At 39.5% G+C, this 21,369-nt stretch overlaps 1 protein-coding gene across 2 annotated transcripts in view; it reads left to right on the top strand.

The window, feature by feature from the left end:
• The window catches only part of prkacba (protein kinase, cAMP-dependent, catalytic, beta a), a 143,912-nt gene that overhangs the window by 32,129 nt on the left and 90,414 nt on the right, over positions 1-21,369 (top strand). Inside the window, exon 1 of one of the 2 annotated variants that reach the window (XM_078560676.1) lies at positions 9,005-9,032. The exons of the other annotated variant lie outside the window; for it this stretch is intronic. Coding sequence (XP_078416802.1) covers positions 9,020-9,032 — 13 coding nt within the window. The 5' untranslated portion in view covers positions 9,005-9,019. Of the gene's footprint in view, positions 1-9,004; positions 9,033-21,369 lie in introns of those variants that run through there. 2 annotated transcript variants of the gene reach the window in all.

The raw sequence follows: 21,369 nt of genomic DNA, 5'->3' as shown, positions 1-21,369 counted from the left end.
CCTGAGGTAGTGAAAGGTGCAAGCAATGCAAGTTCGTTCCTGCTTTTTTTTCTTCTTTTACTCTTGATTTGTATAATGTTCTTATCCTTGTTGGTCTCTATCCTTCATAAACTGCAATGAATTAAGAGTAACATAGTTCAAGATTACTCCAGCACAAAATGCCACAGGTTCAATACCCTTGTCTCAGTTGCATTGGCTCTTTGTGCTCACTTTTAAATCGCTTGCCAGCCTCTAACCATTTGGATAAACCTTAATGCTGCATCTTCCACCTGTCCACTGCACTACTGGAGCCTGATCAATACACTAATATGCTCCTGCAATCTGGGATGTTCTTCAAAATCTACTTTGTCTTGTTGGCCTCTTGCTGCCTTGGGGGAAAAAAAAGATCCTAAACAGATTCCCCTTCCAAGTTGGCAGGCACTTGCATAGTGATGTTGTGGGTAGGAAAAGACCACTATTCTATCTAGCCAACCTTTCTAAACTTCCATCAGTTTCCTTAGTTTATTGGAACTAATATCCCTGCATTTCCTTTCCAATTGGAATCTGTCTATTAACTATATTACTATAGTTTTTTTGTTCCACTAGCTCTGTTAATGATCAGTGTCATCATTCTGTGATGTACTAAAATGCTGCCTAAATTTCTGATTTTATTTGGTACTCTTATTGTAAACTGTGCACTACTTTCTTTAAATGTAGCATTCCTGGCTCCAAATTCTCCAGATCCATGAAAATGTTAAGACTTCTATCAAGTCACACTTAACCGCCTCCACTCCACTCGTAAATCAGCCGTCTAGGAATTTGTCTCATAGCCTTCACCTAAACTTTGAATAATTCTATACCTATGCTCAAATATAGTCTAAAACTGAGTATAGTTCTCCAAATGTGGCCTTACCATGGGCAACCTTTGTCCCTTGTAAAATGCTCTGTGACATGCTTTTGTGTGAAGATGCTGTATAAATGTAAGATGTTGACGCCGACAAGATGGTATTAACCTCTTTTAGTCACATCACTACAGTATTACCAGGGATTAAATTATTCAATGTGTGTTATCTGACTGGTTGAGGAAATGGTAATGTAATGCAGGGTAAATGCTTGCGTTCATACAATAGGTTGAGTAAAACAAGCAAAAGCAGTCAAAAATTTCAACTCTACTTCATCACCGTTAAGTTATACATTGCTAAGGCCATGTAGTTATTTCAGATTTCCAGCATCTGCAGTATTTTGCTTTTACATTTAACTATTGATGTTCATGATTGTAAACTCCATCAGTTTTTTAAAATTCTTGAGTGAAATTTATTTAGGATAGAAAACGCAAGTTTAACAAAAATGTTGTCTTAAATGGCATAGATGACTCGCTGTTCCAGCTGTTTGTTTTTCTCCCCCCTCTCCTGACCATTCAATATATATGTATCTGTTGAATGATGTATGTTTGTTTAAAATAGTGCACAAAATTTGGAAAAATGTTTACCCATTTTATTCTGCAAAATTATTTTCTTACAATTCAGTGGACATATTGGTAATGTTCTTCATTCTGCGCTGCTTTTGTAGAGTTTGTCTCTTTTATAGCAGTGGGCCACGAATGGCCTGCTGCCTGTTTGGACACTGTTGGCCAACTGCAAAAGGATATCTTAAATTTCAAATATGGTTTTTGAAATGTATTTCTGTTGAACAGTTATTGTTTTACAGTTGTATGATACTTCAATTACTATGTACTTGGGTCACTTAAGTACTGGAAAATTATGCAAAATGCCACCTTTTTTTTAAAGAGCAGAAATTCAGTTTGAGAAAATTGCAAACCAAGAAAAATATGATAGCATTTATGACCATTGCTGTTTCAATGTTTACTTCAAATGGAAGTGGCAGATGTCTACTATGGACACCCATTGCTTGCAGCTGTGCACTCTCCTCCAACTACAAGGCAGGCTAAGCTTCCAGTGGCATATGGTACAATGCAAATGCAGTTGTTAGCCTAGAGAGCAAGAGGAATGATTTACATGTTTAACTTGAGAAACCAATAGGAATGGCTAAGGCAGCACTCTGGTTGAAAAGAGGAAAGGTCAATCAAGCCCTGATGCCAAGCTTGGGTTCTAATAACTTGACAATTATAGGGGAAAGAACAAGGAAGATAAATGTGTTCTTTTAGTTTTGAGAGCTGAAGAAAAGAAGTTAAGAGTGGGAGATTACATAAATGAGTCTTGATTTCATCATTGATGGTAATGATGTGGATGAGGAAGTGTATGCAAAAGACTTGGAGCATAGCAGGAACAAGGAGAAATTTTGAAGGAGAATTGTGGTATCAATAATTGGTGGGAGACCATGAGAGAAAAATCACCCATTAAGTCGCTGCTTTTTTCCCTTGAATTCTTCTTGGGATTATGAGAGAGATGTTCGAACTTCCCCAGATATGCAAGATGAGCACCTTTTTTAAAAAAAAAACTTTTTGGAATAAAAGAAACTAATTTGCATGTGATTTTACTCCTCTTGTGGTAATGGCCGTTGGTGACGATGGATGACTTTTTTGGATGCTAGCTGTATATAAAATTAAAATGGTGCATATATTTTCTGTGTATGGTAGTGCAGTTGGGCTTTTGCAGCTTTACATTTAGTCATTTTCTTGGTCAGCTCTGTCTCCCCTGGCACAGTTAAAGTTGGAAGCTCCACGCAGTGGGATCGTGTAAGATACACAGCATGGGTTGGAGAATCATGAAAATTTAATAACCGAAGATACCACATGCAGACATTTTTGGTTTTCCTTGCACTTTCTGCAAGCTTTAAAATTTATAGGTTAGTTAATTATGTTGTATTCTTTTTTTTAAATGCACTCCAGGGAACTATTTTTAAATAGAGACTCTAGGAAACATCAGTGTGCTGATGTTTAATATAATCTCTAGGCTTGCATGTTTAAATTATTTTTCCAGTGTATCTAGGTTGCAGAATATTCTACATTACCAGCAAACATGGCTCTTTTTTTGAAGAGGTAACTGTGGTCTGTAGCTATTTCTGCATGCGTGAACTGTATGTCCTGTAATATCCAAAAGTATGTTTCAAGATACTGTTCGCAAACTTTAGATCCAAGGTGGCTGCTGAAAACAGTAACAAGTTATACTTAAATGTCCAAGTCACCTCACAGGAGTATTATACAACAAAATATGACAAAGAGCCACATAAGGAGATATCAGGCCAGATGACCAAAATCTTCAGTGAAAGAGGTAAATTTTAAGGAGTGTCTTAGAGGAAAGTGAGGTGGAGAGGTTGGGGCCCAGATAACTGAAGGCGTGGCCACCAATGGTGGAACAATTAAATTCTGTGATGCTCAAGAGGCCACAATTAAGCAAGCGCTGATATCTTGGAAGGCCTCCAGCCCTGAGGAGATTACAGAGATAGGGAGGGGCTGAGGCCATGCAGGGATTTGAAAACAAGAATGAGAATTTTAAAATAAAGCTGTGCTGTGACAAAATAGCCCCAAATCACATTATCAGAAAGTAGTGAAATGAGAAACGGAGCTTTTGTTAGTTCTATGATGGAAATGGCCAATTTTGAACTGTGGCAAGTGAAGGGAATAGCTACTTAGTTTTCATAGTAACACCAATCCCAGTTTATAGTATTCTTTTGATGATAGCACTACTTGAATCAATGTAAAGTATAGTTAACTTCCATTATCATGTATCCAGACTGTTTGAATTTTCCTCATTGTTGTTAAAAGAAGACTTTTTGTATTTTAAATGACCTTTGGCCTTAAGTTGTCAAATTTTTTAGGTCTGTATAAAAGCAGAAATCTTTTGGGATAATGGTCTGAAAGGCTCTTTTCCAAGGACTCTGAAGTGATGCGAGCAAGGAATTTAATAGCTAATGGATGTGTCCACCATATCACTAGTCTGGCTAATCACAGAACTCTACATGTAAAGTCTGGCTCACATAGAATGGTTGGCCCTGCTAAAGGCCATTGAAAGATTTGTTATGGGAGCAGTCTTTTTAGTCCTGACTTTCTCACTCTGGCAACATAGCTTGATAAATTATGTTCCACAGTAGATTATGACTCCAGCAGATGTTTAGATAATCTTCAAAGATTGCTTTATCTCTGATTGAGATTCCCCTTCACCTGGCTGTTATTCCAGGGGACACTTTAGTTGATGGAATTAGTTGTTTCTTTGGAAAGTTTGGTATAAATGATTGAAATTAGGGTGGAGGAAGACATTTGAGATTGTAAATGCATTCCGACAGCATCAGTGTGAAGTGGTTTCCCTTTGCCCCAAACTCCAAAGTTATAGCATAAATTTGGATCAGGACCCAGCCTGAGTCCAGGATGATGTGGAGTGAAAATCTCTCCTCCCAGGTTTCCTTTGAAAATGCTTTGTGCCTTTAAAACGGCTGTAATTTAAATAGAGTAAATCTTGTTATTTTTATGCTTCCAGTGTGGCTGAGTAGATTCTGACACCCAAGGATAATAATTCTAAGTAAGGTCTAGTGTTGTTCAGATTATGAATTCTAAAGACAGGCTGGTGGAAATGGATGTGAAAGATATTGGTCCCAGATCCTGATCTAAATGGGGAGATTGCTGGGTCCTCTGATTACTTTATTGTTCCAGAGTTCAGGGTGAGGGGCCTGCTTTGCATGGCATTGACAGCCACCTGCATCCCTAGAGGTTCACCTTTATTCTGCTATTAATACCTACTCTGGACCAATGCTTTGTTTCTTTACTGCTACTGATTCCAGGCCCTTTGCCTTTTGTTCTGTGACATCTTTGTCATTTAATCTCCCCTGCCCTCTAACCTATCCCTGACCTTCCCTTTTATTCCGGAGGGTCAGTGAAACAAAAGGGAAGGTCTGGGATAGGTTAGCGGACAGGGGAGATTAAATGACAAAGATGTCACAGAACAAAAGGCAAAGAGAGTGATAATAGTAGTAAAGAAAGAAGCATTGGCCCAGAGTAGGTGTTAATAGCAGAATAAAGGTCAGCTCTGTCTTAAAGCAAAAACATGAGAACAAGATACAAGCTGATATTTGAGGGAAAATAATTCAAAATGGAGGATGGTTCATGGTCTGAAGTTGTTGAACTCAATGTTGAGTCCAGAAGGCTGTAAAGTGCCTAAGGTAGCAGGAGGTGCTGTTCCTCCAGCTTGCGTTGCACTTGACTGGAACATTGCAGCAGACCAAGGACTGAAATGTGAGCATGAGAGCAAGATGGTAAATTGAAATGGCAAGTGACCATTAATATTGGTTCTTGCAACTTTGCACGACTGGATGGGCTTTGAATGAATACACTTGAGAGAGATGGAAAAGCAGCTTTGCTGAGGACCCTAGGTGAAAAGGTAGCACCATAGTAAGGGCACACACTATTGAAATGGGCAGATGCAATTTAACGCATAGAAGTGTGAAGTAATGCACTTTGGCAGGAAGGATGAGAGGCAATATAAACTAAATGGTACAATTTTAAAGAGGATGCAGGAACCTGGTACATAAATCTTTGAAGGTAGCAGGACAAGTTGATCCTGTTTTTTTTTTAAATAAGCATATGGGATTCTTGGCATTATAAGCGGAGGGATAGAGTACAAAAGCAAAAAAGGAATACAGCATCTCTTTAAATCAGTTTTTCGGCCCCAGCTGCAATATTCCAAGTCCAGTTCTGACCATGGCACTTTAGGAAGGGTGTCAAGGCCTTAGTGAGGGTGCAGAGTAGATTTATTAGAGAGCACCAAAGATGTTGCACTTCGGTTATGCGGATGGAAAAGAAAACCTGGGGCTGTTCTCCTTGGAGCACAAAAGATCAAGGAAAAATTTAAGAGACATTCAAAATCATAAAGGGTTTAGAAAGAGTAAGTAAAGAGAAACATTTTACAGCGGTGGAAAAATCAGTAGCCAGGGAACACAGATTTAAGGTAATTGGCAAAAGAAGCAGAGGTGAGTTAAGAATTTTTTTTTAGTGTCGCTAGTTTTTATGTTCTGGAATTCACTGCCAGAAAGAATGGTAGCACTGACTTGATAGTAACTTTCAAAAGGGAATTGGATAAATAGTTGAAGGGAAAATATTTGTAGGGTCCTGGGAAAAGGCAGGGAAATTGGACTATTTTGGATAGATCTTTCTAAGAGTCATCACATCACATGGATTAAATGGCTTCTTGTGCTACCTCATCCTATGATAAACTGCAAGATGCCACATTTTTTGAGTATGGCTCCTTAGGATCACCAATGCAATCACATTAGGTGCATTTCTTTTTTCCCAAGGCTTGCATTCTTCACAGCTACATATGTATTTCAGACATTCAGAATCTGAGCCAAGTCAGAGGCCCAGTTTTATGGATATGCACTGCTTTTATTTCAATGTTTGCAGTCCAGTATCTCACTTCATAGTTATTCAATATCATTCTTTTACTGCCCTCAATATCGTGAGATTTGAGGTATTTTAGACAGGTTCTCCACTAATTTGTACTCAAGCTTTTTCCTGAACAACAATAAGGGAAATTTCTTTTGACTGACATTTTCATGATTGAAAAGGAACTGACTAGGGAAACAGGGATTGTAACAGGCCAGTATGTATTTTTTATTCTCTCATGGGATGTGGGTGTCGCTGACTAGGCCAGCATTGATTGCCCATCCCTATTTGCCCTTGCAAAGGTGATGGTGAGCGGCTATCTTGAACCGCTGCAGTCCATGTGGTGTAGGTGCACAAACAGTTAGGGACAGAGTTCCAGGATTTTGACCCAGTGACAGTGAAGAAATGGGGCTATAATTCCAAGTCAAGATGATGTATGGCTTGTGCATCTGCTGCGCTTGTCCTTCTAGGTGGCAGAGGTCATGTATTTGGAAGGTGCTGTCGAAGGCGACTTAGTGAGTTGCTGCAGTGCATCTTGTAGATGGTGTACACACTCCTACTGTGTGTCAGTGGTGAAGGGGAGTGAATGTTGAAGATGGTGGATTGGGTGCCAATCAAGAAGGCTGCTTTAATAATAGAGAAAAACAAAAAACTGCGGATGCTAGAAATCCAAAACAAAAACAGAAACAGAAATACTTGGAAAAACTCAGCAGGTTCTGTTGAAGGGTCATGAGGACTCGAAACGTCAACTGTACTCTTCTCTGCCGATGCTGCCAGACCTGCTGAGTTTTTCCAGGTATTTCTGTTTCTGTTTTTGTTTAAGAAGGCTGCTTTGTCCTGCCTGGATGGTTTTGAGATTGACTGCTGTTGGAACTGCACTTACCCAGGCAAGTTGAGAGTACTCCATCACACTCCTGACTTGTGCCTTGTAGATGGTGGACAGGCTTTGGGGACTCGGAGGTGAGTTACTCACAACAAAATTCCCAGCCTTTGACCTGCTTTTGTGGCCACAGTATTTATATGTGTGGTCCAGTTCCGTTTCTGGTCATTGGTGAACCCCACGATGTAGATAGTAGGGCATTCAGCGATGATAGTGCCGTTGTGTATTACAGGCAAATTAAAGCAAATTTGGTGGGGCAAAACAAATGTGACCAATATGTTGTTATCCTGACCAACCTGCCATCTCATCCCTCCTTAAACTTCAGCTCATCCAAAATTTGCTGCTTTTGTCCTGTCCAGTAGCAAGTCCCCATCATATATGATCCCTTTTCTTACAGTCCAACTTTTGTTCCTGGTTCCTCAGTGCCTCCAATTTTGAATTCACATCTGCCTTTATGGCCTCACCCTCTATATTTGTGACCTCTTCCAGTTCTACAAAGAGCATCCCACCCCCTGGCAACAATGCTCCATTTCTCTGATTGTCTTTGTGTGTCTGCTCCCCCTTAATCCCAATTTTGTCAGTCTTTAATCCCCTGGGGTCCATGGAATTCCCTCCCAAAACCTCTGTGCCTCTCTGCTTCCCTCTTCTCCTTCCAGGCCCTGCAAAACAAAAAAACTCCTTCCTTGAAGATTTTGTTCACCCCTCCAAATAGCTCCTTCTTCGTTTCAGTGCCCATTTTTACCTGATTATGCTTCTGCGAATTCCCTGGACCATTTTTCTATGAATATCACCAGGCTCTTTGATCACAGGTGGCGACACAGCTGAGCCTGCACATTTTCATTCCCAACATAAAAATGTGCTCCAAGCAAGGTTGCTAGATAGGAGTCAAGAGCATGTGTGCACTTGCATTGTCTCCCATTTTAAATTTAGGAGTATTTGGGGGCCATCTGTAGTGTAGTCACTATCACCCTAGTGAAGGGATCAGCTACAACAAAAAGACTTAAATTTGAACCTGCGATGATCTCAGTTGTGTATCTGAGCTGATCACCTGCTGAACCTCCGTAGACTTTGGGGGGGTAGTTTTACCAAATTCTCACCTGCAATTCTGAAAAGGGCATTTTAATACCTGCACTTTGTAAAATGTATGATTTTTTTGAGCAAGTGGAAGTGAGTGGTATTGTACAGGAAATGGTGCTTAGAAAATGGATTTTTTCCAACTTATAATTTGACTTATTTTTCAATGCCCTTAGTTTGTAGCTGTTTGTAAACCTGTGGGTCTCGTGCAACTGGTGGTTATGCCAAAGTAAGCTGCCTTTGCAAAAGTCAGTTCAGAAAAAAATGGATGTCAACTTCAAATAAGACACATTTATTGTAATACTGCCACCAGCTGTTTGAAAACCACTCATCAGAGGCTGGTGGTGTAACACAAAGCCAGAACAATATGGAAGCAGCTTTATTTTTGAAGATTGTTGTAAACTGAATGCAGTGCTCTGTTGAGAAAGAATGAAGAGAGAAAGTTCATCAATCAGCTGCTCCCAATTTTAATTATGGTACACTGTACTGAATGTGAAAGAAGAACCCTTGCAAAAATGCATGACTTCGGTTTTACAAGATAGATGCTTTAGGCTTGAGACCCCAGGTATGCCAATACAGTTAAAATCCAAAAGAGAGAACAATGAGAGGTAGTCTCCACTTAATGTTAATACGAGTTATGTTTAGAAACACTTTCAAGTTGCTTAACTTCAATAATTCAGCAGTGTTGTTATGCAAGACAAAACAATTACAGTTACATCTTTGGGTTTTTATAGGTGACCTTCTTCCTGAATAATATGACTTATTCATGTAAGTAGACTATACCCCTATGATCAGGAGGCTGTATCTTTTCTATGCGCAACTCTTGAGATGCATAGCCAAGGCTAACAATTAATCGCTTGTAATGGTCTGCTCAACGATTTAGTGCAGTAGCATGTTTTGCTATCAATTTTTCTTCAAAATGGTGTATATTATAGCACAGAATACAGGGTTACAAACTAAAGAATATCGTGATGTGTAGTGTTTATAGTGTTTTAATAATTTCAAGCTCGGAAAATGACAAATACTAGAAGTATGGTATATATGTGAGAGTTTAAAATGAGTCCATTACCCTTCCTGGTGGTGCTTTTGGATTGAACATAGAGTTTGCAGCTTATTTAAATAATTTGCGTTCCTGTTACCACGAATTCAGTCAGTTTATTCAGTTTATAAAACTTCTTTGCTTTCAGCGTGTCAAATCCCTTGAGCAGAGAGTGAAAGCAGCCCATTTGTTCTGAACAGGTCCAGATTTTGGAACAATTCCCATTTTGAGCATCTGCTTTTAGCACCTTGGAGATCGAATCCAATACATAACTCCCTTGCATGCAATTTCTCAGACAAACAATATGTCGTACTTGCTTATAGCTAACCATCGAAAATCAGCATCAGATACAATGAACAAAACTTTGTACGGGTGAATATATTTGCATAACTGTCACACATGCAAATCCGTGCAATGGAACAAATCATTTATAATAAAAGCAGAACGTGCTGGAATTATTCAGTAGGCCTGGCAGCACCTGGAGAGGCAAACGCAATTAACGTTTCGAATGGAATATGACTTTTTCAGAATTGGAACAAATAATTTATTTTACATGAATGCACCAATGCTGTTCGAGAGGGCAAAGTGCAGGGTAGAGCGAGGGGTTGATCTAAGTGTAGTTGGATGATGGACGTCCCAAAGTGGTTGCAGATGAGCTACGGTGAATGTATGAGAATGGCGCAGGACAGACGAGTGTGACATACCATGACAGCAGATCTGCTGTTCGGAGTAGCTACAGGCAGAGGCAGAGAGAACAGTGCTGCTAATGGCTTTGATGCAAAAGCACAGTCTGATCTTTATTTAAAACCAGTTAAATATTGCTACGCTGTCATAAGAATTATACTGTGGCATACTGAACGTAGCTGAGAATTGTAATTGGTTATTGGACTCATTGCTTGTATATGATTCATTAAAAATTCAGATTTGACGGACCTGTTGATCTTTTATTTGCCTGTCAGTTTTGTAAAACTTACCTTCAAATGAAATTTCATAATTGCAAATGTAATCTCTGTCACTGTGGATTCTTATCAATAGTGCATTGTCTTTCAACCACTCTTTGTGTGAACTATGTTTACAAGTTGTCACAATCGATTGAATTTTGCACTTTCTATTCCAAAACACTGAATACATTTGCAAAGTTAGAGGAAATTTTCTTTGTGACAAATAGCGAAATGAAGTTTGCTATTCAGTTGCTTTTAAGTGCAATAGTGCTTCTCTTCAAAATCCATGATCAATGGAATGTGCTGTCTACTATGATACTCCCTGCCACTAAATAAGATACAGCAAATGGAATACAACCACTCCCAAACATTATTGTCTAATAGTGTGGATAATGTAGTATGGTTTGACATTTTCTTTCAAGGACACTACTTAACTCGGGTCAGGCAATATTGTTAAACAACCAAAGGGATGATAGCTAGACCTCTTGATGAATCATTTACATCACACATTTTCTGCAACACATTACTTTCTGCAAATTCTATATTCCAGCCATTAACATTGTAGCATATACTGTATTTTTGTATCAAGAATCAATAGTGGCCTTCAAAAATATATATATTTATAACAGTTTTGTAGATTCTTGTGTGGTGTAGTTAAAGGTTACCAACCAAACTGTTTCTAATACTGCAACCATCCACACTGAACGGACAAGGTGACCTCTAGTGGCTAGAAGCTGAGGTATTGCCAAGTTAATTAAAATAGTTTTTAACCCATTATTAAAGGCAGCTGAAGTCTTTTAAATAAATTGTTCAAGAATATGTTCACAAGTGTGATATTCTGCTGAATATTCTTAACCATATACTGCTGCAATAAAACCTAGCCTGTGATTACATTTCTATTGCATTTTTAAAAATATCCATCCCTTGCTGCTGTTTGAGTGATCTATCAGAGTTCACCTTCTACTCTCATGCTATGCGAAGCCCCAGACAATATTCTCTCCCTTTTTAAAAAGAAACAAATCAGTATTTCTAATCTTAATTACAGTGATAGGTTATGAACATAAATATATGAACATACGAGCATACAAAATAGGTTAGTAGCTATCTCATAACTTTTATGACAATTAGGATTTTTTTTTTTGCTATCGTTACCCATGTTGAGAAGTATTTGGTTGGCTTCACTTTTGTCTTTCTGAATGTCGCCCAGACATTTTTTAAATCATTTACAGGATGAGGGCGTTGCTGGCTAGGCCAGCATTTATTGTCCATCCCTAATTGCCCTGTAGCTGTAGCTTCTCTTGCCACTAATTTCAGCCTCTCCCTGACCACTGTCTCCTCCATTACCAAAATTTTTGGAACTATGCTATATCCTCTCCATCTCAAAGACCACCTTCACATTGTCAGCTGAGGCCAATGCTCCTAACTCAGGCCATTTGCTGAAAACCTCATTCATGCAGTGACCTTCATATTCAATTATAGTCTTCTGGCTAGCCTCCCATTCCCCCCAGCACTTCTATTTTAATGTTTACATCCTTTATTTTGTAGTCTTGCCCCTCCCAATCTCTGTAACCTGAATATCTGTTCAAACTCAGTATTAGAGTTCCTCTTCCTACTCTGGCTAAATGCAACCTCGCCTTTACCATTGGCGGTCTTGCCTTCAGTTGTGTGAATCAAGTCCAAGTCCATAGTGATTTCACACCACCCCCCCATCACCATCCTCCCCACCCCCCGCTTCCTGAAACCCCTCCTCCCCTCTACCTCAAAATCAACCTATTTCACCAAGCCTTTGGTTTCCTGCCTTAACTCCTTTGACCTACATTTTTTTTCTCCGTTCTGCACCCATGTTTTTCAATTTTAAGTGTGCTATATAAATGCAGGTTGTTTTTGTTCTAATAGCACTAACTCCAAATGGTTTTCATTTGTCTGTAGACATTGTACCAATTAAACTTTATGATTAAACAGTTGCTAAGTTCTCAACTTCTGTAAATCATTGGAATTTTTCTCTAACAGTGGGCTATAGCCAATATCTTTGATATCGATTGGCCATCTGGGCCTTGCACTCATTTAACTCTTCTCCTTTAATTCATGCAGGAGTACCTGTAACAAATTTTGATCAAGTACATTCTGAGTCCTTAGTCTCCATCTGTCTCAACTGGACAGTGTTAAAATAGAATAGGTAAACCACTCTGAGATCCCATAAATGGGCATTGGTCTTCACTGATGGCTGCAAAAGAACTGCAAATGCCGGAAACACACTTAAGCGTTACTGAAAGAGAAGACAGGTTAATCTTTTAGCTGGAATCTCTGAATAGTTCTGGTGAAGGATCTTGAAATCTTGAAGAATCCGAAATGTTAACCTGTCATCTTTGATCTTTATTTCATAAGTCTACTGTTTGCAGTTTTGCTGTTTAATGGCCTGAACTTTGCAGTGAGCAGCAAGATAACAAAACTTGCCATTGACCTCTTAAAGCTGCCCATGAAGATTGCAGCATGGATTTCACCACTTCCGATGTTAATTTCATTCCAGCGCCAACTATAGGTGATCTCTTGTGTCCAGAAATGATGACATCATTAAGTGGGCTTAGCAGCCAATCACATTGGAGAATATTCACAGCCAACAAAACAGGAAATTTGCTTTAAATCTTGTGGCTTTTCAGTTACTGTCTGCCCTTTCAAGAGTGAGAGGCCATCTGCAGCTTTTGTACATGGGCTACGGCATCCAAAAGATTGTCGATGAACTTGAAAGAGTGGATAAGCCACGTTTTCTAGATCCCTGAGAAGGCAAATACCCAATCTCTGTAACCAGACTGAAGTTATTCATCCAGCCGAACTGGATGAATAACTCAAATGCTCCACAAAAGGCCAGTTCTTATTATGGCCGGGATGTGATATTTTATGGAAGGATAGGGAATGTAATTTTGAACCATAAGATTGAGCATGTCCCTGGTCGGTTGAATTACTTGAAATCAACAGATAAGAGAGCTATTTTCTCTGAGGTTGCAACATGCATTTCCAGTTGTTACTGCTGTGTACTTTGGCACCATTGCAAACAAATCAGAAAAGATGAGTTAAGGTAGTAACTTGTTTTCTGTCACAGTTGCAAACTTCAGCTTCTCCAGCACTCTATTCACCCTCTATACCTAAAAATCTGCATGTCGCCTATGGAGCATTAGGGATGGAAAGGTAATTTTCAGATTGCTTGAGGCTGCAGCAAATTCTTATCCTACAGTCTTCTGTAAATGTGTATGGTATGTTGGGATTTAAAAAATTATCCTGAACAAAGATTATTCCCCACACTTGTCCCCGTCCATTCCATTTTTAACATAGGCTAAGAATTAGCAACGAATATAATCAAGTCAAAACAATTTACGACTACGGTTTAAGTGATATTCCAAAACTAGATTGTAACACACCAATGAAGATATAGGCCATATAATTTAAATTGAATTCTAGGTAATTATTTACGAATGCATATACAGTAGTGCCAAAGAGTTAAAAGCTAACCTTATATAATCTGTAAAACAGGTTTAAATATCTGTAAAGGCTTAAACCATTTCTAACTTGTTTGGTGAATGTGATTATTAGATTGAGATCTGAATGCAGAAGAATGGAACACTTCCATTTTGTGCAAGTATTATTAGAAACAAGCATTCCAAGTCAGAGGAATAGCACGGTTAGGTGCAGAATAAAGCTACCTTTGTTCTGTTCCAATACTATACATCAGCTTTGGAAAAACACCTGCTCTGCAGCAGCATCAGAACTTTGATTTCCACGCCAATGTTTTGTGGTGTGTCAGTGAGATTGCCCATTCAGGCACATAGGAGCAGAATAGGCCATTCAGCCCGTAGACCCTGCTCCACCATTCAATACAATATAGCTGATCATCCACTTCAATGCTGCTTTCTCCACACTTTCCCTTATGCATTTATGTTATTGGTATTTAGAAATCTGTCAATCTCTGCTTTAAACATACTCAATGACTGAGCTCCCAAAGCCCTCTGGGGTAGAGAATTCCAAAGATTCACAACCTCTGAGTAAAACATTTCTCCTCATCTCAGCCCCAAGTGGCTTCCCCTTATTTTGAAATTGTGTCCCCCCGCCCCCCCCCCTGCCTCCTCTCTCTCACGTACCTATTTTCTGACTTGCTTTTAAACTATTTATGCTGGCTCCAGTTTAGGTTAGAATGCAGAGGAACAACATCTGTGCACTAAATGCAGCTACTAAAAGCAGAATCATATGAATAGATTTTTGTATGATCAATTTTAGAAGGCCTTTGCCTTACTTTGTAAATTTACCTGATCATGCTATATGAGTATGATCTGTTCTACCGTTGTTCTGTATGACATGAGAAATACTGCGCTCCAACAACTATTTTGTAACTGCCCGAATTGTCGACTTAAATATCTCAGCAAAATACCTCTCAATTATTTTAGTAAAATTGATTTTACATAACATCGCTGGTAGTCCAGGTTTTCCTGTAATATTCTTTGCAGTGTTTTCCTTAATTGCAGTATAATTTCTATAACCTTGTTTGATGCCCTCTAGTGGTTTGTCACCCATATTAAAGAAAGAATTGACAATTTCCAGTTCTGATGACCTGAAAAATGTGGTTTACTATGTTTCTCTCTCTTTCTCTTTCTCTCTCTCGATGCTGCCCAACCTCCTGAGTTTCCCAGTGTTTTCTATTTTTACTTTGCATTTACATAGTATCTTACCAGGCCTCAGAGTCATTGCACAGTGCTAAATATACAAAGATTGCCAAAGCACTTCCTGAGTTTCTTCGCAGAGTAGTTGCTGGTGAGTGGCCAAGCACCGAAATCTTTCCATGCTGGCACCCAAGTCATTTAAAAAGCACTGCTTTTAAAATTTATTTTTATTCATTAAAAACCATTAAGATTTCTGATTCAGCAATTTGAATACTTAGTTTCTAAAAGAACTTTGGTGAATTTCAGCAGAAGAGTTGAGTTGCAGTTATGAATATAATTCTTTTGAAATGCGGGGTATGTTTTTAACAAGTCATTACATAATCTGGATTCTACCTCATGTCAGCATGAGAACACTGATATCACATTCTAGTCTTATCTTTACTAAATTCCCATGACCACAACTGGTTCAAAGGCTTTTTCCCCAACCTGTCTCTGTGCCTTACTTACAGGTAACCATGATTTCTGGGATTGCCTATTTCAGGATATACAATACGAATTATGTTTCCAACTTGTAGAAATATTGAAATAACCTGGTGAAGTAAAACACCTTAAACTGTAATTCTGAACTTGTTTTGATAGTGTTCAGAGGGAGTGGTGATGTATAAGTACATAAAGTACGGAACAGGAAGAGATTGTTTCTCATCAAACCCGTTCTTTGGGTAGGTAATGTACAATTTGCCACACCATGCTAATCTCTTAAACCCCTGAAGATAATAACCAACTACAGTTGAAAGCTTGAAGAAAATGACACTAAATAGCTCCCTGGCCCTGACTTTGTCAGACTTGCTGAAATGAAGATCCTTCAGTGGTCACGGAGACCATTTCGGTGCAGCATTTCGCTGTAAAACAGCAATTCAAATTGACTTGTTTAGTCATGTCCCTCTTGGTGCCCCATAGTAATAGGTGTGTGGCTGCTGTTATAAAGCCAAGAACAATGCTCATGGTGCCAAATTCTGGCGCACAATCTCACAGTCAGTGGCAAAAAGGTCTTTCCCATCTTGGAAACACTGCCAAGTTCACATTTGGGCTGCAGCTGGTCACATCAGAAGATGGTGTTGCCAGCATAAGTCTCATTCAGTATAAAGGCAGCTTGTTCGTGTAAATGTTACCCTCCAGAATAGCTGTCATGACAATGTGGCCACCTGTTGATATAAATTCAGACTTCTGCAATAGACTTCTCCCCTTGCTTATTTGCTAAAAATATTTGTCACATCAGTCCAACTTTCTACAGTTGTCTCGTGGGGACACAGATTATGTGAATGTGTGCCCAATTTGAAAGAATGAGGCAGTCTGAACTAACCTGAACTTGCAGGTTACTTTACTGAGATTGTCTATGACACTGGAGCCCAGTGTAAGAAAGATATTAGGATTTGAAACTTATCTGGTCTTTATTCTAATTCGAGCACTTACATTTGTTTTCCTATTTAGAACAAACTTTGTCCCTTCAGAAAAAATTATTTTAGAAACATCTATCTAAAATTTCAAACTTTCTCAGGTAACCTCATCGTCTCATTGTAGTCACTTTTAAGCAGCTTTTACTTTGTCCTTAGAGATGCATTAATACTGTAGGTGCCTGACATTCAGGTCATGCATAAGCGTATCAGCCATGGTTGAGTTGGAAGCACACTGTCACCTGAGTCAAAACATTGCGGGTTCAAGTTCCATTCAGAGACCTGAGCGCACTATATTAACTGACAATACAGTACTGAGTGTTAATGGTATGTTAATTAGATTGTCGAGATACACTGGTAAAGGGCATTGTTTATTTCAGCACCAATAGCACTTATAAAGAGAGACAGCTGGGTGTCTCTGGAGAGGGGAAACACGGTGTCCACTGCTTCTGTGACCAGTGGGCACCCCGGGGGCTGGAGTACATTATTGCCCACTGGAATTGACCTTTTAATTTGATTCAGTAAGTTTACTTTAAGATTTTTGTCTTTTCTTACAGTGTCCCTTTAATGGGTAATCACTTTAATTTGATCTATTTATTTGTTAATTAGCCAATTGGTTATAGGTGTACTCAAAAGAGTATAAAGAGAGACTGCTGGGATACTGGGTTGGCAGGTAGGAAGCAGTAGGAAGTAATGCATTCTTTAAATAAACCTATTATCAAGAAGTATTAGTGCTTAATTTCATACTTCAGCAACAGCTTGGGATCAAATTAACACTGAAAGAGTGCAACACTGACTAAGGTGCCATTTTCAGATAAGACATTAAACTGAGGCCCCGGTCTGTTCCCTTAAGTAAATGTAAGAGGTCCTGAAGTACTGTTTTAAAGAATAGCAGGAGAGTTTATCCCTGGTATTCTGGCAATTCATCATCCTTCAATCAACATTACTTACAAATAAAACAGATTATCTAGTCATTATCACATTGCTATTCAGGGTAGCTTTCTGTGTGCACATTGCCTGCTGCATTTCCTATTTTACAATGGTTAATTGATGGTTAATTATACAATGGTTAATTGCTTAATTGGTTGTAACCACTTTGGGACACTCTTGAGGTTGTAGATGGTTTTGTATAAATCCCAGATTTCCTTTCTGACAGCAGCATCAGTTTAAATTTCTTAAATGTTTTAATAAATCTATTATAATAACAAAAACTTGCATTTATGTAGTACCTTTAATGTAGGCAAACATCCCAAAGTACTTGACAGAATCAGACAAAAGTGGGTATGAAAAAGACAGGTGACCAAAGCTTGATTAAAGAGGTGGGTTTTGAGGAGGGATTAAGAGAGGCATGAGATCTGCAGAGTGGGAACTGACAGTGTACCCTCTGGAGTTCCCTCCCTAAACTACTCTGCATCCCCATTCTTCTTTTAAGACCCTCTTTAAAACCTATCTCTTTGATCAGGCCTTTGTCACTCATCCAGATATCTCTTATCTCATTTGACACCCATTCCTGTTTAATTACCCTCTGTGAAGTGTCCCATGCAGTCTATAAATGCAAATTGTTGTAAGGAATGTAAAAGCAATTTTTAAATAGGCACTTGTTCAGTTTTGATTCGAGAAGCATTGTGAGCTGGCTGAGTATACTAACACTATGCAGTTCCCTTATCACAATGCTAGAATTGTAGACCCAGAAAAAAACTTAATATTTATGCTACCAAGATATGAATGATGGATTTCATCATCTAAATGCAGGGAACTAACTCATGGAATCTGACCTAAAGAGAGGGATCACTATAAAAGAGGCTTTTGAGGCAATCCTTATTTGGCACCGTTTTAGATCTGTTAGCTGAGTTCAAAATCAGCACCTGGATTCAAAATCTGTACAGTGACATGGAATATTTGTATTTGTCACTGCCAAATATGCTAGTTTTGGATGCCTTCCATTTAGCAGTAAAATTTTAATCCTTGTCAGCCAACTCAAAATATGGCCACAGAACTGTTCACACCGTAAGTAAGTGATTTGGTCCCAAGCAAAACGATTTCTCCCGAAGTCACCCACCAACTGATGTCAGTGTAACAGCAAGTGTTAGGGAGATGCTGATGTTCATTGCACTGCATATTTGGTTAGATTGCCTGAGGGGGGGCTGCCCTTTGGCAAATAGCTGCTCAGATTTTTCCTATCTTTGGCTAGGACTGGGCGCAGGTGGAAAGGAAAATATAAGGCATGATCCTGACTTGACAAATAGTTAACACCAATGAACCATTTGAGTTTGTTGATATTGTTTTTGGTGACAACTCACAAATGACTAGTTTTATTGACTTCAGTTTCACAACTTGCCACACTGAAATTTAAACTCTCAAACCTGTTGCCAGTTCAGTGCCATAACCACTAAACTACCTATTCCTGTCCTGCATGAGGTATTGTGAGCCACAAAGCTGGATTTTAGGATGGTCACTCTGATATAAGCAGTAAAATTTTAATCCTGCTGCCTACCTGAAGGGGATGAGATTAGATAACAGCTTCAGTTCAATGTGTTTGAGCGAATCAGCTGTACAAAACATTGCATTTTTTGGCTTGGCATTAATACAATGGTGTACATCAATTAGAGTATATCTGAGGCAAGTAAATCTCCACAGAGATCCATATTTCAATGACAACAAGAGCAACTTGCATTTATGTAATGCTTTTAACACCATAAAACTCATGCTTCACAAATTCCTGAGCTGGGCAAGTAGCTGGAAGATGGAAACATATTCAAAAACCTTAGGGAGAGCAGTGATGTTGCAGATAAGTTTGTCAAGACAGAGTGTTCTAGGGATTTTGAGGAGGGATGATTAGGGGCCAGAAAGGGGATTTACGCATGATGGAGGGCATGACTGAGGTACTAAATGATTCATCGTCTTAGGCTGTCTCTCTAGATTGGGGATGACTTACCTCCACTCTGGTTCATTGGGTCCTGAGATGGCCGGTAAGTCCAATGTGGGATCTGCAGACTCTGACTCATGTGGGGCAGGTGGTGCTTGGAGGAGTAGGTAGATAGGTTATTTAGTGGTGTTTGTGCTCCCTCCAATGCCTCAATTTTGTCTCTACACATTCCTGGCGAAGCCTCTGAATGTATTCAGTGTCTTCCTGAGTGAGCCTTCTCCATTTTGGTTGGTCACATGCCAGGGACTTCCATGAGTTGACTCAACCTGGAAACTAATACCGGGAGCTAAACAAGTATTCTGCATCTGTCCTTGCTTGTCCCCCTCCTATTTCGCATCTAAATGCTGTCCTTTGGCGACATCATCCGAAGGCACAGCATTAGTTTTCATGTACGCTGACAGCATCCAGATCTACCTCACCACCACCTCTCTCGAATCCTCCACTGTTGCTAAATTATCAGATTGCTTATCTGAAATCCAGGACTCGCTGAGCAAAAATTTCTTCCAATTAAATATTGGGAAGACTGAAGCCATTGTTTTCAGTCCAATTCCAAACTCTGTTCCCTAGCTACTGGCTCTCTTACTCTCCCTGGCAACGGTCTAAGATTAAATTGGTCTGTCCATAATCTTGGTGTCAAACTTAACCCTGAAATGAGCTTCTGACCACATATTGGTGCTAACTCTAAGACTGCCTATTTCCACCTCCATCGCATCGCTTGACTTTGCCCCTGGCTCAGCTCATCTGCTGCTGGAAATGCTCATCCATTTCTTCATTACTTCTAGGCTTGACTATTCCAGCGTGTTGCTGGCTGATTTCCCACCTTCCATAAACTTGAGATCATCCAAAACTCTGCCCATGTCTTAACTCGCAGCAAGTCTCTTTCCCCTATCATCCCTGCGCTCAGTGACCTACATTTGCTCCTGGTTAAGCAATACCTTGATTTTAAAATTCTTATTTGTTTTCAAATCTCTCCACGGCCTTGCATCTCCCCATTTCTGCAATCTCCTCAAACCATATAACCCTCCGAGATATCTGGGCTCCTCTACTTCTGACCTCTTTTACATTACCATCATAATTGCTCCGCTATTGGTGGCCATGCCTTCAGTTGCCTAGGCACCACACTCTGGAATTATCTTCCTACAAATCTGGGCTTCTCTAGCCTGCTTGCAGCATTTAAGACACTTGAAAACCCTCCTCTTGGACCAAGCTTTTGGTCATCCCCTTACGTGGCCAGGTGTCATAATTTGTTTTGCAAAGTTCCTGTGAAGTGCCTTGGGATATTTCATTATGTTAAAGGTGTGCTTTTAAATATAAGTTGTTGTGTAGTGACTGTCAGTTTGAAGTCCATCATTTGCAATGGAGCAGCTCTAGGGGAGGAGAGACCCTACTCAAGGGTATAATTTATTTTAATTAAGAACTTAAGGTGTGATTTTTTTTCTTGGAATAGTAAGGGATTTTTTGGAAAAATATACTTTATTCATAAAATATCTGAAAGAACATTACAAAACATTTCTACATGGCCATCACAAAAAGTGCTATCATATTCAACTTTTCCACTTAGATCGTGAGGTTCTTCAATACAGTCAGTATACATTAGAGACATTTCAGCATGGTCATTACAGACAGTCAGACAGCTTGAATACCATTGCACTATCGGCATAGATCATGTTGCACTCTGAGGTGCTTCAATACGATTGTGACACATGTAATTTTCACTGCCTACATTTCTTGTGAGTCATACAGCCCGAGAGGTCTATACAATTCCTAGCCCCTTGGTGCACTATGGCTGAAAGGTCTTAGACAGCGACCTTCCCCCATTGCGCCTTTGCAGCGACTGCCCCAAGCTTTAGTGCAATCCTCAGCACGTAGTCCTGGACCTTGGAACATGCCAGTCTGCAACACTCAGGGATAATTCTTTGCACTGGAAGACCAGCAAGTTTCGGGCAGACCAAACAGCATCTTTCACCAAGCTGATGATCCTCCAGCTGCAGTTGATGTTTGTCTCGGTGTGCGTCCCTGGGAACGGCCCTTAGAGCACACAGTCCTGTGTCACAGAAATGCTCAGGATGTACCTTGACAAAAACCACTGCATCTCTCTCCAG

This window comes from Cetorhinus maximus, chromosome 17, assembly GCF_964194155.1.
Source record: "Cetorhinus maximus chromosome 17, sCetMax3.hap1.1, whole genome shotgun sequence".
NCBI lineage: Eukaryota > Metazoa > Chordata > Chondrichthyes > Lamniformes > Cetorhinidae > Cetorhinus > Cetorhinus maximus.
The sequence above is the reverse complement of the archived record's forward strand: the minus strand, read 5'-3'. Positions and strand labels throughout refer to the sequence as shown.